Source organism: Drosophila navojoa, chromosome 2 (assembly GCF_054131105.1).
Source record: "Drosophila navojoa isolate 15081-1374.11 chromosome 2, UAZ_NAV_1.0, whole genome shotgun sequence".
NCBI lineage: Eukaryota > Metazoa > Arthropoda > Insecta > Diptera > Drosophilidae > Drosophila > Drosophila navojoa.
This window is the reverse complement of record NC_142890.1, coordinates 22,169,779-22,187,382: the sequence shown is the minus strand read 5'-3', so window position 1 is coordinate 22,187,382 and position 17,604 is coordinate 22,169,779. Positions and strand designations below refer to the sequence as shown.

The 17,604-nt window shown below is 41.4% G+C and overlaps 2 protein-coding genes across 15 annotated transcripts in view; one reads left to right on the top strand and one right to left on the bottom strand.

Annotated features, from left to right (window-relative positions):
• Positions 1 to 17,604, top strand: part of tmod (tropomodulin) — a 53,960-nt gene that overhangs the window by 27,660 nt on the left and 8,696 nt on the right. The window contains exon 1 of one of the 14 annotated variants that reach the window (XM_030383029.2): positions 7,825 to 8,279. The exons of the other annotated variants lie outside the window; for them this stretch is intronic. Within the exon in view, the coding sequence (XP_030238889.1) occupies positions 8,274 to 8,279 (6 nt within the window). The 5' untranslated portion in view covers positions 7,825 to 8,273. Of the gene's footprint in view, positions 1 to 7,824; positions 8,280 to 17,604 lie in introns of those variants that run through there. 14 annotated transcript variants of the gene reach the window in all.
• LOC108657025 (uncharacterized) lies at positions 1,371 to 5,925 on the bottom strand. Its single transcript, XM_018109475.3, has 2 exons — positions 5,136 to 5,925; positions 1,371 to 1,900 (listed from the first exon to the last, which is right to left on the bottom strand). The coding sequence occupies exon 2, from the start codon at positions 1,584 to 1,586 to the stop codon at positions 1,440 to 1,442; it is 147 nt and encodes a 48-aa protein (XP_017964964.1). The 5' UTR covers positions 1,587 to 1,900; positions 5,136 to 5,925; the 3' UTR covers positions 1,371 to 1,439.

The following is a 17,604-nucleotide window of genomic DNA, read 5'->3' as shown; positions in this document are numbered from 1 at the left end:
TAATATGCTTCGATTCTAGTTCAATTGGTTTTCGATTTTTTTATTTTTGTTTAGCTCGGTTAATACGGTTTTTGATTATTCGGTAATATCATTTGCAATGTTCTTAAGATATGAACGTCTATGCTCCCCATCCTCTTAACTATGTGGATCAAATGAAAACCTTTTGAGCTTCTTCAGAAATAAATTCAGTTTGAGTGAAGAGTAAATTGTTGAACGGGACTTGGGTAACAATCTGGAAGAGTAATTTCATTTAATTGAAAAGTTTCTGAAAACTTTGCCTATGCTCATATTAAAATATAAATTCCTTGGCTAGAAGATGAAACTTTAATTTCCATTTGGTCAAACAGACGGCTATCAATTAGGCACACCCACGCACACACACACACACACACACTGGAAATTATTAGAAAAATTTGGCAACATTTTGAAAGTTTTTAAAGTGAAACCCTTCGGCAAGCCTCGAGCATACCAAGGCCCTCCACAAACGCCCACTGGGCAGCCCTATTGTAATGTCTCTCTGCGAATGGGGTCAAGTGTGTATATGGCTCTCAAGTGCTCAAGGCGGTATGAGCAGCACGGCTCAAGCGGCCAAAAGAAAACAATAAACTGTGGGCCAAAAAAAAAACAAAAAAAAAACAAAATCAGAAAAGCGAAACAAAAACAACGAGAAATAACAAGCCTAAAGCACTAAAAAACGCTGAAGGACCGCCAGTGTGTGTGTGAGCTGGAAATCAATACGAACTAAAGCTATTCGCCACGCCCCAAAGCACTCAGTGACGCCCCATAGACGCTGTAGTTGGCTGAGGCGCGCCCCAAAAAGTAGGCAACGAAAATGGTTTAATAATTATTGCATAATTCGATATTCTTTAAAAACCCAACTGAACTTAACTGAACGGAATGCAAAGTGCAATGTGAATACATATTTCATTCTAGCATTGCATTTGTTGTTGTTGTTTTTGTTGTTGTTTTTCTTGTTTGCTCTGGCTTCAATGCAGCCTGAACTTTGCGCGCACGATGCTCACTTCTAGCGCAGCTCCACTCCGACTTATTGTGTCATAAAGTCTCATTGTGCTGGAGTGTATTGTGCATTCGTGACAGCGCTCCCAGGACTACCGTTACTAATTAGCGCGCAACCCAGTTAATCAGCTTGTGCCGGGGTATTATCCCCGACTCAGTGGGGAGCGGGCCGCAGACACACGCGAACAGAGAATAGAGAACGAGGAACAGGGAACAGGGAACAGAGAACAGTGAGCTGAGAGCAGACAGCAGCCAACAGGCTGGCAAATGAGTTTTCTTTGATTTTTAGCTTTAAGTTTTTTTCTGCTGCTTGTTTTTCTTTCTGGTTTTTTTTTTTTTTTTTTTTTTTTTGCCGTTAGAGTTGCGCTCATTAAATGCTAGCAACTGGCAATGCCATGACTTTTGGCCCTAAGGAAGAAACCCTAGACAAATATAATCTCATTGCGCTCGGCCCTCTGGGCGGGCGTTGGCTGGCGCTGGAATGCGTAAACGTTGACGATTAACTGCGCCATGAATATAAAGCAAAATAAAACGATTAGAACTAAATATAGAAAGATATCTCGCAACATGGCGGGCACCCCGAGCACTCGCTCTCTGTGGTTTTTAGCAGTAGCAGTCACTGCTCCCGCGTCCTCCGTTGAGCTACTGAGCTAGCTGGGCTCCTTGGCTGCGTCTAGCGGCTGTTTGGCCTCTGTGCAGTCAGAGAGTTGTCGGCGGCGGCACTCGGCCAAGTAGCGAACTCTTCAGATTGCATCTGCCCTCAGTGCTTGGTTGCGTTGCCGGGCTGCGGTTGTGGCTGTGGTTGGTGTTGGTGTTGGGTGTGGACCTGGCCGTCGTCTCATTGCCTCATTGCCGTGCATGACGCCCGTGCCCAGGGCAACAGCTGTAAGTCAAGATATGGAAAATGCTGAGATATTAGTGAGTCTGTGTATGTAAGTCACAATCTCATACACTAGAGACTGCACAATGCTTGTCCGTCTGTAAAATAAAATCTTTCATAGCTTAAAGCACACACACACGCACACACACATAGATTTATGTAAACCTGCCTCTGCCCAGGAGCCTGAACAGTTACCCACTCCCACGGCGACTGCATTCAGAACATTATAGTACGTATACGCCCCGTCAACTGTCAGAGTATGCCGTGGGGGAATTTACATTTAACACGCGAGCGGACAAGACAGCTGGCAAGAAAGAATCATCAGCATGGCATAGCAAAGATTTCTGGCATGCAGCCGCGCACACATGTTGCATAATTGCGTTCCATGTTGCCAGCTGAAGCCGCATTTATAGTCGCATTTCAGCTGCCTGCCTGCATGTTGCTCAATATGTTGCTCAATGCGCGCCAGCTTGGCAGTAAAAAGCTTCCCCAGCCTCAGCCAACTGAATGGGAGTGGCAGGCAGAGGGGGCAGAGGGAGAGGGAGCTGAGGAGGCGGCTGAGATGGCAGCAGGAAGTGGCAGCGCTTGGCTGCAGCATTGTTGATGCGCCAACAATGAGCAAGAAAGCACACACATGCAAATGCATCGGGACAAATGGAAAGCATAAGCAAAATGTGTATACAAATACGAAATTTAATACACATACAAATTGCGGTAACAGGACTTTGAGCGAAAAAATTGCATTCATCTCAAAAGCAATTGCTGACTATTTTTTAATGAAATTGCTCACACAAGCGAACGTGGGAGTGAAACGCAGCAGAATGTATTAATTTTGTATTTTCCGTTTTAATATGATTCAATGGAATATTCTTTGTCTTTGACATACAAGACATTTTTTAATGAAATTCACAAAAATCGATTCATGTGTGAACAATAAACTGTTTAAAATTATTATTTTAATTGAATGCTGCAGACAGTTGCAATCGGGAGCAAGCACTCACATGCAAAAAAATTAATAAATTTTAATTGAATGCGATCGTGATATTAGTAACATACAATTTTATTGTTTATATAAATAAAATAAATAGAAACTAAAAAATTTGCTCACTAAATAAAAACAATAAACAAGCCTAAAAAGGGTTTATCAGCTGAACTGATTAAATTTGTTGTATAGAAAAACTTTTTTAATTCAAATCGGAATATTCGTTGAAGAGATATAACTTTTCAATAATTTCCATAATTATTCGGCTCTATGTAATCAATATCTTTTATAATGATAATAAATAATTTTACTAAACGTTTTTTGTCTACCACAGTATAAAAATCTTGTATTTTTTTAATCTTTTTTTTTTATTAAATTCATTATTTGTGTTAGATAAATAAAATATATATATCTTTCGATTATTGAAATTCAATTTTTAAAACGTGCTCAATTCATTCATTAAATTATTTATAATTTCTTGCAAATGAGATTATGTTTCTATTCAACTATTCGAATGAACTAAAAGTGAGAGTCTAAAATTAAATTGCAAATGAAATTAATAGCTTTGGCCTTTGATAAAGCTGTGTTTAATTACAAATCAATTAAACGACGAGTGCAGTGCTTCCGCTTTTGTAATTAAACGCTCTTTTGGATTCCCCAAGTGCAATGCGAAACTATCATAGGGCAAGCTGAGAGGGTCCAAGGGTCAGGGGCCTAGGTTAAACGGGCTGTGCTGAAGAGCGCTGTGAAAATCGCAGCGCTGCATTCATATTAAAGAGGGGGAGTGAGAGAGAGAGAGAGGGAGAATGGAGGAGAGGGAGAGAGAGAGGAAAACAAAAACAGCCACGAATCCTTTGAAATGCATTTGGGCGTATACGCTAAACGGACGAGCAAGCAAAAGGCACATGGGCCACTCCCTCCGATCCCTCCATATGGATATCAGCTATCAGCCATGCGTTTACTGTGGCCACTGTGGTGCGGCCACCGCCGCCCAGCTATGCCAGCTCCTAGTTTGCACTTTTCTATATAGTGAAATTCAATCAGGCGCTCGGCTGAGCAGCTTTCAATTAAACGCTTATCGCGCTTGCTGCAGTTGCCGCTGACAAGAACAAAAGGCCTCGGGCCAGGCTGGGCCAGGCGGGGTCAGACATCATTAGAAGCAAGTGTAAAAGGTTCGGCGCATTAAAATAAAGCGCACTCGAGATTATGGAAACTCATTAAAAAAGTTTTTCGGCAACATATTTTACAAGACCTCAACTTTCGCTCAAGCTGCAATGGCGAAAGGAATGCTCAAGGACTCCAGAGTGTGCAGCTGATGGCCTGCGAATTAGGGCCGAAAGTCCGACGGTTTATTTAACAAAAAATGAATAAAAATAAATAAACATTACACACACATTTGTGGGGGAAAAAAGAAGAAGCAGGGAAAGGCGAGGCAAGTATATAAAGGCCAAAAGCAAATAGAGCGTGTCATAAGAACAGGCTGACTCCGTCCGTGTCTGGGCTGCTAAAAACGTTCATAAATTAGATGTCAAAGCCCTGGCCTTAACGGCAATAATATACACTCACACGCACACACGCACGCACACATATGTTGGGCACATGAAAAAAGGGTCAAAAGTGAAAAGCAACACACGCAGCTGAGCCGCTTTGAATGTGAGCGATTGGTATTTGGTATTTGGCAAGCAAAAGTTGTTGCGACTCTATTAACAAATTATTTTTTGGCCAGCCAAAGTTGAGTTGAGGCCATCAATTGTGGCGCATGCAAATGAAAGTTAAATGTTGCGTGGCCCAACAAAAATTGTGTGAGCCCCAAGAGTCAATGGCACGTTTAATATCCTGCAGCGTTGACAGCCCAAATTTGACATATCCTGCCAATTTATTGCCACACTCGTTCACTCTTTCTATTTCACTTTTTTGTTGCCTTTTTTCTGTTTTTGTTTGGTTTTATTTGCATTGCTAGAAACACAGACATTTGCGTGCGTTGCTTACTTAATTTTCCACACACCACACACACACACGCACAGACACACATATATATAAACATAATTAAGGCAACATGCGAAACTCGCGGCATAAACATAAATCTCTGACAGACGTCCAGCAGCGGCAGCAGCCGCCGACTCCTGCCATAACCCAAAGCGCCGACCAAAAAAAAAATGAGATCCAAGTGGAACTCATTACAACTTGACTCGCGGCTCGAAGCTCGCAACTCGAAACTCGCATTCATTCATGGCGCGCATTTTCATTCATACGCACCGTTGTACGTGAACGCCTCATGGTTGGCTCAGTTAGCCCGTTCGCCTTGTCGTTGCTGTTGTTGTTGTTGGAATTGTGGTCGAAATATTATAATAATGCTGGCACGCACTTTTATGGACAGCCGTGTTATCAGCGTTATCCCGGCCGAATTATGCGCTCGACTGCGTTTCACTGCGTACCGTAAAAATTGCCAATGGAATCTCGCCTAACAAGCTCGCCTTACTGGCCTTTATCCGTTTCTGCGGCACTTGTGGCGTATGCGTAATATTTGCGAATAATGCGAAGCGCTCGTTGCGTCTGCCTCAACGTTGCCGACGCGACTCAGCTTGTGCGTGGACTAAACTCCTGTCTTATAGTCCTGCTGGCGCTGTTGCTGCTGCTGCTGCTGCTGTTGCTGTTGTTGCTGTTGCTGCTGCTGTTGTTGCTGTTGCTGCTGCTACTGTTGCTTCGGCTTCGTATTCGTCTCGGCCCGTTCGGCACTGCAGTGCGTCGGCCGTTTTTGTCGGCTTTTTGAAACTTTGCCATTTGTTAGTGTGTCAATGGCGCTTGCATGCGGAAATTGTTGTCCAAGTTGTAGCAAGTGCAGAAAATGTTGTTGCTTAACGCTCAAGCTGACAGCACAAACACCAACACCACACACACAGCACACACACACACACAGCACATAGACACAGCTGTGTTGTCACATCATAATGCAAATATTTAAAATTCACCCACGCATAATATTGATGCTCAGCTTAGCCGCAGAGTAGCCAAAAAAAAAAAAAAATAAATCAAAATAAATATAAATATAAAAAAAAAATACAAAATTATAGCTGATACTTTGACGCATGGCGCAACACACGGCGCCTGCTGATGCTAATCAACTTGGCCATGTTGCTGTTGTTGTTGTTGGCTCTGCCGTCAGTTGGTGCGACAAGTTTGGCAGCAGCCTGGGTGGGAGTGGGCATGAGTGGGCATGCCTGGCTGGCAGTTTGCTATTATTTAAATCAGGAAGTTGAAGAAATTTCCGCTCCACACGGCTACAAATTGGCAGTAGGCCACGCAGACTGGCAGCTGGCGCCGACACTGCGACTCTAGCCGGCGCTAGCTCGTCCCTTCGCCGATGCGTCGCGACGCGTCGTCGTCGTCGTCCTCATCGGCCTCGCTTCCGTTTCGTGTTGTGCGCTCCGTTTCCCTTTGACAGTTACGTGCACAGCCGTCGTCAAGTCAATTAAATTTTTGTTTAAGTGATTTGAACAGCCGTGTAAAATATCATCAGGCCAGGCCAGGACAGGCTGGGACAGGCTGGGACAGGCTGGGCCAAGTCCTGGGCCTCTCGCGTCCAATCTAATGAGAAATCGATGTGTCCCACACAATTTGCTTAAATCCAATTGAAACTCTGGTCGCGCACCTGGCACACCCGATTGCCAGATACCATATATACTATATATAGCTGAGAGGCTCCCGGCGGCCATTTAATGAGTTTTTATTGCGCTGCGGGTGCTTTGATTGCTGCGACTTTTAACTTGATTTACGCGCCCATCACTCCCACTATTGATTTTACAATTAAGCCGGCTCTGGCCGAGCCTCGCCGGGCCTGGCCTGGTCTCGTCTCGTCTCGTCTCCTCTCGGATTGGATGGGGTGTGGGTAGCTTGTTTGGTATGCAATGCATTTTGCATGTTTTCGCGTGTTTTGCGCATTTGTTTGCGAAATGTCTTACAGCCAGGATGTGCTCGCATGTGCCTGCTTCTTGTTTGGCTTTCATTTACTCTCTTTTTTTTTCGCTCACTCACTCGCTCAAGAGTGTGAGAGTCCTTTGTAGCAAGTTTTATGCGCCGCATCCGCTGCCTGGCTGCCTATTTGCAGTAGTTGAGGCAGCAGCAACATCGAGGCGCAATTTATGCGGTAATTGCTTTTTTAAGCGCTTCACATTTATCTTTTCGACGCAAGTGAAATGAGTTTGGCGCTGCCTCTGCCTCTGCCTCGCCTTTGCGTGTCTTTGTCGATTTGCTTGCAATAATAGCAAACAGCAACAGCAACAACAACAACAAGCAGACAATAATAACAGAAGCCCACGGTAACAATGACAACAATGCAAAAGACTTCAGCTCAACTACTTACAATGGCATTTTTATGACATCTTCTATTTGCCTCCGCCGAGGAGTATGCAATGAAAATGCCAGACGACTTTTGGCATTTCGCTTTGGCCCTTATTTTGCCTCGGCCCAACATCTTACCCTAATTAATTAGACGCAATGCGAAAACGTTCACAACAACAAAAAAAAAGTACATACAAAACATTGTAGATAAAGATTAATTTGATGTGAAAAATTGCGACACAAACTTTTTGATTTATGCTCCCAACTTGTCTGCCAGCGAAAGGGGGTTGTAGATGGGTGTGTGGGCGAGATCTATTATATAATTTTATGAGCGTTCGTTAAGTGGTCATCAAAATAGCTCTTCATGAAAGTAAAAGCATTTTTAAAAGCCTTGCAGTTGCTAGAATCGTTTTCGATGCGTCAGCCAAATAGTGTTTTTACAGCCATTTAAATTTCCAGTGCACCCTAAACTTTGGCGCGCATCAGGCCACAATGGCTTCCAAACTGCGCTCAGTCCAGCCAAACAAGTTAGCAGCACCATCAAAGTGCTGCCTCAAGGCAATAGTCTGGCAACTCCATAACTCAAATTTCTCGATTATTATCTTCGATATGTGACATCGATGCTCAGTAGTTAAATTAAACCTGGTTTGTTACACCTTGTTTGTTACTTTTCTCTCAAACTTCGTCGTCGCCGCCTGCCGTTTCGCGCTGTTCGTAACGTGTTTGCAATAAACAATTGCGCTGGCTGCATATTGTTAACTATATCGCTCAGTAGCTCTGCGTGTTCTCTACTTGTACGGAACTCGGGGTTTGTCAGAGAACGAAAAAAAAAAAAAAAACAACAAACAAATATTTTGTAGGCCACAGCGGATTTCGATTCGTTTTGTGTGTGTCACGCCCAAACACATCAGAAACAAAAAGTAACAAACACAAGTTAACCGTGGTGCGTGTGACGACTAAAAAAGTGCAATAAAAACGATATTTACTAGAAATTGTGCGGCAACGAGACCTTGACAGCTGTAAGAAACACATAAAAACAAGTAGGAAAAAAACGCAATGGAGGTTAGTAGTATTATTATTGTTGTGGTTGGTGGAAGCTATATGACAATAGCCAGCTCAAGTGAATCTTTCATTGATAATTGCCGTTTTCCTTGAATGATTTCATTTCAATTATTACTCGACAACAACAAAATTAAGGCATTCCCTTTTACCCCGCTCACTCAGCGCTCCGTGCTCAGTGCTCAATTGAAGGCGGTGTGTGAGCGAGGTGACCAGCGATAACGATTACGTCAGTGCGTGCTCTCGCACAGACTCACCCTCTCTGTCGCCCTCTCCCTCATTTGCGGCCCGCTCTCTCATATTTGAGCTCTGGAGTTTGCGCTCTGGGCATTCACTCAGGCGTTCTCCCAAATGTTCGTTGTTGCTACACTCGCTCGCAGGGTTCGCTACAGGTCGACGTCATCTAACCCTATATTGATGGTCTTCATTATGGATTCCCAACGCCGGCTATAAAATATATCGTGTTATTATATCACCACAAAGCTGCTTTCTTTTTCTGTTTGTCTGGCGGTGAGGCAACCTTATTATAGATTTCATATAAAATTTCGCAAACTTTGTAATTAAAATTATCAAATTTGCATTTTTATATAAGACAATTAACAGCTGTTTATTGTTCCATGCACTGTGCTTATCAGACTTGGGCATTAATCACCGCACATTTATGACGTTGACGTAAACAGTTTACCCAGTTTCAGATAAAACCTATGTATAAATATGACTATTGATTAACCCATCGCCCAGTCACTCACTCAGTCTTTTATAGCTCTCGAATATGTACAAAGATAATCGCCATGAGTAAAGACTTTATGTTGATTATCCACCTTTCCCAACAAATTAAAAAATTACCCATTACCATTTTTCGTTAAGTTTTTTTTTATTGCTACTAATTACTTTGCTTAGACCTCTCTCTCTCATCTAATGGGTTTATGATTAAGCTGCGCTTTCTTGCCCCACAATTAAGCCCTTTGCGCACTTGGACGCCCACACTGAGGCGACAAAGCGCATTAAATGTCTTTTGTGAGCTAAGTAATTAATCGTCTTTGTATTTTATTTAACCATTTGACGGCCATCAAAGCAAAACATGAAAAGCCCCTCGAAATAGGGGCAAAAAGAAAAACACAAAAAAGAACGACAGTCGGCCAACATTGAAATTGGCCATTTCCGGCATTTAATTGACGTCGTGCACACGAAAAATTGTCGAATAGCAAACAACAGAGAAACAGAACTAGTTTACCCATTGAGTGCGTTCTAGTGTTCCACAGATTGAAATGATGAGCAGACACGCCGGATTATATGTGTTCCATCCATACGAAGATAGAACGAGTACATATCGAATAGCATTAGCAGATATGTTATGTATTTGTATAGACATTAAATTAGGTCAACAAAATACTATTTTGTAGATCGAAATAGGTTTGCGTGTGCAGCAAGCATAGCTAATAATATCTAGTTGAAATAATAGATGGTTTGAAATATATAGATTATATTTAAATAAGCTATACTTGTTTAGTGACGTTAATTAACTGCCAAACCAGCTCCCCCGTTGACTTGTAAAATTTTATAATCTTTTTTCTTTATTATTAAAAATTTCCAATTAAATTAGAGTTCAATAATATCATAGACTATATTTATTTGTGAACTGGGGCAGAGTTCAGTCAATAAAACAAAAATGCCTGTTAGTGGTTTTTACCCTGTATCGATTCAGGCTATAAATAAAATAATATATAGCTCTAAATGCATACATTCCGAAAAAAAATCATAAATATAATATAAACAAGTAAGAAAGCTCTAGTCGAGACTGCTCGACTACGAGATCCCCTGAACCCTACAAGCAACTGATATTTCAAAAATAATTAGCAAACACACACGCACACACACACACACGCATACATACAAATACACGCACACACACACGCATACAAACAAACACACGCATACACACACTCACATATACAGGCGATTGCGCTTGGGTTGCGCTGCAGTGTTGGCAATATAATGAAAATTTATTTGTTGAATAATTTAATTTCTAGACGTACGATCGTAATGAAACTTTCAGAACGTAATTATAATGTTAAAATGTATGTGTATACCGAAGCTCAAGTCTCTAGTATTTGATATACGACTTTTACAAAGATGAGGGTGAGGGGGTGGATTTAGGTGTGGGGGGTAAATTTTAACAAAAACCGAAATTGTATAAAATTCATCTTAATATACATTTTAAATTTGGAGACTCTAGCTTGAAAGATGTAGGAGATATAATTATTTAAGTGATCGTCGATAAGGTTTTTTATCGATAAAAAAATATCGGAATGAGTTATCGTTTTTTGGTGATAAACTCGATCTGCGCGTGATATATACGGACATTTAAAAAAAAAGTTGAAGTCTCTAGCTCTTATATCTTCTGAAATCGACGCGTTCATACATACGGACGGACGGACAGACGGACAGGGCCAAATCGACTCAGCTTGTCGTCCTGATCAAGAATATATATACTTTGTGGGGTCTGCCACGCCTCCTTCTGCCTGTTACATACTTTTAACAAAACCATTATACCCTGATTTCCCATTTTCAATGGGTTCAGGGTATAATTACTCAAATATAAAACGAGTAAAGACATCCACAACTAGGTTAATCGATATACGAGTTTTAAGCCTTTCAAATATTTGGTCTTATTTGTACAGAAATTAGAACCCGTATCAATATCTAACTTAAACGCAAATCGTAAAACCTGAAAGTTGTTTGCCCCGTCTATTAGATATAAGCCGGCAATGAAATCATCATTGATAAAACAGACTAAGCCAGCATTAGTGCGTATCTAGATGCTAATCGAATTTCAAGTCCAGTCCGCACCTTGTACATAATATTTTCGATTTAAATGAAAATGTGGAAAACCGTTGGGACGATTAAAGTGTTTCGGCATTTTCTTTTGCCTGTTGCCCCGAAACTGTCAGCCGAAAGTTGTACAAGTTGTTAGCCACTTAAATTTGGCTGTTAACAACATTGACAAGAGGCAGAGGGAAACATCTCTGCGCAGCCCAGACAAAAGCCTAAAGTGTTTTCTCTTCCTCCACATTGTTTTGGGCCATGAAACTTCAGGGAGTTGGCTGCAGTGGAAATTCCATAAAAAGCAGCTTGTCGAGCATTCTTTTTTTTTTTTTTTTTTGTGAGGGGGGGTTTTTGTTTTTCTTTCCTTTTCTTTCTTATTTCTTATTACTTGTAAATGTAGCTCTGGCTTTATGCTTATTTTCATAAATTTCCACTTACTCATCTGGAAGCCGCTGAGCCGATTTCGGCTGCGTCTTATAACACGCTCCGTTAACCGTATTTGGTTTGGATGGGCATTACTTACTTCATCATTCGCTCAAACTTTGCATAATTCTCATTTATTACCGCAACCATTTTTATCTCGCAGCGATGAAATCTGCCACATAAAGCGGCATTTTTTATTCCCAGCCAAGTGTCGGGCTGTCTGGCTGTCTGCCTGGCTGGATTGCATTTTCCGGTCTGCTCTTTGGTTTGGTTTGGGATCTGCTCCAATTTATCTTACAAATTTAATCTTTTTACATAATTTGCGTATGGCTTTCGTGTAATTATCTGCACAACTCCTGCACTGTGCGCTCAGGCTCTGGGGAAGCATGGGAAAGTTTTCAGCTGCGTCGCCTGTCAAAAGTTATGCTCGTTACCAATACATGTATGCACCAACACACATAGACATATACATATATATATATATTATAAATTTTATTATAATTCGTTTAACTTAAAGTTTCTTTTGTCTTCTTCCTTTCGTTTCAGGTAAGTTTCAGCTGAAAATAAAAAAGTGTGCGAGATCAATCTGAGTTCCAGAACGCAGATAAGTTGTAATCTTATAAAATTAATATTTAAAAATATTGGCAAGGTGACTTCAGCGCTATGATTACATGCCTAGCAATTCAATTATCAAAGCTGTGCAAATCATAAATTTACGTGTCTTTGATTGATTTAGAATCGTGAATAGTTGAAATATGCAATTCTCGCTAATTTATTTAAACTATGGCGATTCAATAAATGTGACATTTAAGTGAGTAGAGCCAGCTGTCAGCTAAAGTCGCCTTCAATTCGTGATATTATTCAGATATTTCACAAATGTAAGGCAATTTTTATTGCTCAGCAAAGCAAAGTTGGTAATTAACTTTTGCTCTTGAGAACATTTCGAGAGCTGAAACTCGTCTCAAAGGGTTTTCATTTCAAAGCTATTCAAATGCCATCTGCCTCTGAATTCTTTGGCCGCACTTGTTTCTGCTGATTGCCAGAGTGACTTATTAAGCACTGGTGTTGCAACTGCCACGCCCCCGCCCATGTCAATGCACGCGATTTATGCTGCGCGCGTTTCTAATCGCATCGCATGCAAGCGCCGCGTTTTAGTTTCCATTTGTGTGCACAAATCAGACTCGATTACAACATCGTCGTCGTCGTCGTCGCCGTCTTGTTGGCAATGTTGGCTCTCATCTGCAGCTGCAACTGCGGTTGCTTGCCACGCACACACACAAACAAACACACGCAGAGTGTATTACCAAATTCGAGGACAGCGACAGAGGCTGGGCATTTGCATAATTGCCCGCAACTGGCAGCAGAAACCACTCTAATTGCAACTAGCTGCTGCTGCATTTCAAATTTCAAATGTCAACCTGGCTGCGAGTGGTTCTAACCACTAAGCGGCGACAAATAGGCCGAGTTCATTGGCCGGCCGCTGGCTGTGCGAGGCGTTTGCATGCGCGTAATGACACGTTGTTCGCATTTCCCCAATGTGTAAACTATTCGATGTAGTATAAACAAGCCGCTTAATTATGGACAGGCCAAAGACCGCATCGATGCGTCAGCCCAACGGGTCTCAGTTTGCCATTTGCATACTCGTATAGACATCAATTTTCATTTGCATTGCATTTGAAAGCCCACGAAAATGAAAAACATCAAAGTAGTAAAACAAAAACCTTTTGTCTGAATTAGCTTTCACTTTCGCAGCCGTTCCCAGCGGCTATTAGGCTTTTTCTTTGTTTTAAATAAGTGCTGCGCTATTTATCTTATTGTTCGACAAATTTGTTATTCCCTGGCATTTCGCTCTCACAAATTTGAGCACATTTTTTCGTGAATGCTGCGACGTGACAAAAGTTGCAGACTTCAAACTCAATGGCAAAATGCAAACTACATAAATTTTGCGCACTTCATGAAGCCGACAGTAGAAGCAGCAGCAGCAGCAGCAGCACGCCCCCACCTTTGTGCCGCCCACATTTCCCTATTTGCGTATTTGTTGTCGCCTCTGCTGGCTAAGCTGTTGCTTATTTGACATTTTATTGATGATCTGGCGGCACGACAAATGAAATGCGCCGCACGTTTCTCATTTTGAGCTAAACTCCATATCATCGAAGCAGGAAAAAGCAGTCAACGCACTTGGCTCCATATATATAGCCATAAATGGAGTCAGACACACATTTCACTCTTTCTTTTCGTATACCCTTTATTGTGTGGTATAACGACTGTAAGACTAAGAAACTCTTTCTGCAAGTCTTCATCACTAAAGCCATTAGATAATTACTTCTTCTTGCTAGGCCTTTTAAATTAAGAGATTTGGTTAGTCATACTTCTGATATCACAATTTGATTGCATGACTCAGCGTTTACTAAAACAAATTTATGTATGTTTTCCTACTATAGTCTAAAAATTCTTCATATAAAAATCCCACTTGATTTATTTTTTATAAGAGCATTAAATCTTCATTATGCCAGAGTGTAATTTCTTGAACGTTTCGCTTTTGTTTTAGCTTGGTCAACAGCTGTGTAAATGTTTTTGTCACAAATCGAACCGCAGTCGAGGAAAGTTTTGGCCCACTCTCTCGACTTGGGCACAAGTGTCCGTAATGTCGTTAGCTGTTTTTGGCCGTTGTTAATTTGCCACTTTGTTGCAGCGGCAATGCCAATGGCAATGGCAATGGCGTTGGCGATGCTAATGCCAAGTGGCCTTTGCTGTTAGCCAAGATCTCAGCAGCGCTGCCTGTGCGTGCCCAATCAGGCGGCAAACCATCCGATGCGAGTGCACTGAAACGGAACTATCGGGCTCTCAGTTTTCAGCACTCGACACTCGACACTCCACAGTGCTTTAGAATGACCAATGTGGTCTCAACTTTCCAGCCAGTGCCAGGGCCAAGTTCTATATAGTTTCTCTCGGCTATTTCTTTGCCCTGGGAGTTGCGGTGGCTGCTGTCTGCCATCTGCTGTCAGCTGCAGCAATAGAGCCCGCCCTCTGGGCTTATCGCTGGCATGCAAATTGCATGAAATATTGCCAAGCTATAAGAGCATATTGCTGTTCACTGAATATGTGATTTGCGGTCACAATGGCTGGAGCTGGAGCTCTAGGGACCACAAGCAGATACCAAATGCTTGCTGGAAACCACTAAAATGTTGCTCAGCCAGCAGCCAAGCTGCATTTGTCAACAGTCTCTGGCAGCGACAAACAGTCAAAGATTGCATATACTGAGAAGAGAAATAAAGCAACAGCTTACGTTAAGTCCCGCGTGTGTCATTGAGGTGAAACCATGTCGCTGGCATGCAGCCTATTCAAATCTTAATCTTAGCCATGAAAAACCATTTCCACAGACACATGCTGCTGCTGCTACCCCAGCAATTTCCTATGCTAATTTGCAGAAATGCTTTCCGGCCATAAAACCCCTGAGTGAAGAGCGCGTCGCGCGCGATAATTAAGATTTTTGGTATTTTCTAACGTGATTCCGCTCAAGTACGTACAATTTCCTGGTATTCGCGCAGCATCTGGCGCGCATCCTCAACGGCCCGGCACGGCACGGCTCACTTCCTACTTGGCCATGTTTGGGCGTGCACACACACTTCCAGCCATTAGTCATTAGCGGCGATTGCGACCCGGCCAACTTTTCACCTGCAGCCCGAAGCGGAAAGGCCGAGCAATATGAATATTTTGCATTTCATGATGTTTTTTTGTTTGTTTGTTGCGGATTTTCCGCTCGAAAAACGTGATCTCGACAACGAGTCCCAAGCCAGGCCGGTGCCGCTTAATTAAATCAGCTAAGCACCTTGACCCACTTGCCAGTCACTGGCCACCACTCGCACCACCACATTCAACCGCATTCGCAAATCTGCAAATCACCGAAAACAGCATTAGACATGTTTCGATTTTTGTTGTTATTCGCACATTTGGTGGATTGCGGACTGTAAACTGTTTGCTCGTGGACTGTGGCAGCTGCAGCTGGTTAAACATGTCTCAATGCCTGCTCCCGTTTCAAGGCCCGTTGCAATTCATGAGCTATGCTAAAAGCGATCCGCTAAATACGTAACTCAACTCGCGAATTGGCCGCCTAGCATGTTGACAACTGTGCGCTCCATCGTATCTGTCAGATACAAAACATATACATATACATATATGTATATATGTACATATCTCGTTACGCCACCTTGCTTATGTTGTTTACGGTGCATTTGCATGGTGGGTGCGTCTGCATGCCCCACTACAACGGGCTGCCGTTCCGCTATAGATAGTGCCGCCTTCAGCTATCAAGTGCTGAAATGTGGCTAGCCTCTCAATATGGTTAACTGTGCTTGGCTTAGCCCGAACTTTGTGTACACCTTTATGGCCGAACCCTCAATTTTTGCAAAAATATATACATAAAAGAAATTTTATAGGGTCTGCCGGTTGTAAGGTTAAGCCGAAAATCTGTACTCAAAGTTCTACCTAAGCCAAATACTGGGTATTGAGAGGATATTTTCGTCTTCCTTAAATATTAATTTTTTTTTTTTTTTCTTTTTTATCGTTATATATCATAAAAAAAATTTAAATAAATAAAAAACTAATATATATTGTAAAAAGTTCTATAAATATTTATTGATTAAAACATATACATAATTACATATAAAAAATGTATACAAATATAAAACCAAAGTCTTATGTTTACAAGTTTGATGAAAACATATTCATAATTACATATAAAAATATCTATAAATATATAACCGAAGTCTCATGCTTACAAGTTTATAAATTAAATTTAATATTCATTGAGCCAACTAAGCAAATTGTTATATAAAAATATAAATATAATATCTAATATTTCCTTGTCCTGGAAAATTTGCATAAAAAAAAATGAACTTTGTCGCTTTGTCTTGGTCTTTGTTTTTCACGCTTCCACTGCAAATGGCTCTGCCTGTTTTTCCAATGTAAATTATTAGCAGCGCCTCCTATCTGAGTGCCTGAGTCTCGGGAGTGCCATAAACTCAATTATTTTTGCAATTATTTTCATTTTTAATGAGAATTCGTAGCTCTGCGTGAAACGTGGTGTTAGATACGATTGCGGTGGCCACAATACTTACCTGACTGACTGTACGACTTGTTTAAAGCGTTAGGCATTAGGCGCAGCTGAGGCGCCACAATTGAAAAGCATTCACAGCTCTCGTGGCATTCGCTGCGTCATTGATGTGGCTGGCAGCCTCGAAATAAAACTGTTTATTTCAATTAATCTAAGTCTGCCCTCAATTGAAATGTCAACATGCTGTGAGCTTTGGTTCTCCGTTCTCCGTTCTCCGTGGGCCGTTTGCCCGTTTGCCGTTAGAGGCTGCCTGACATAATATCTCGTCGACTGCTATCTGTGCCCTGTTGCTGCTTCAATGCATGCCACTCACTTTAAAGTGGGTCAATCGACAGCATTTAGCTGTACTTCGTATCTCTGTATCTGGACGCAGCATCTGCAGAGCTTTTGGCCAAACTTGGACACATTTACTTACATTTGAACATGGCCATTTGCGAGCACATTTTGCTAGCCCCAAGAGGAGGTGGCGGTGGAGTTGGAGCTGAAGAGCAACAACTAGTTATGTGGAGTTGTTGTTACTATTATACCCTGTATTAATTAGAAATTTACAAGAGAGGGCATGCCTATTAAACTGAAGCGGGATCAAATGTAACACAATCAGAGAACATAAATTGTTTATTTAAATTACGAATTTCCTTTAGCTCATCAAGTGTGTTTTTATAGGCCATAAAAATGAAAGAATAAAAACAGTTTGAGATGTTGTCTCTCATATATCATATGTAAAACTAGTTTATATTGTTTAGCACTAAAAATTAATGGATTAAAGTAACTTTAGACATGTTTCATAGATCGAGAAAGCTGTTAGCTAAGCATATTGTATTTCCTGTTTGTTTCTCATTTAGTTTTCTTTTATTTATATCGATATTTAAAACAGAATGAATTAAGTTTGATATCAAAATAATATTGAATTATCGACTAATTAAATAAATAAATATAAAATAAAATGGACTTTCGTCAGTTACTGTA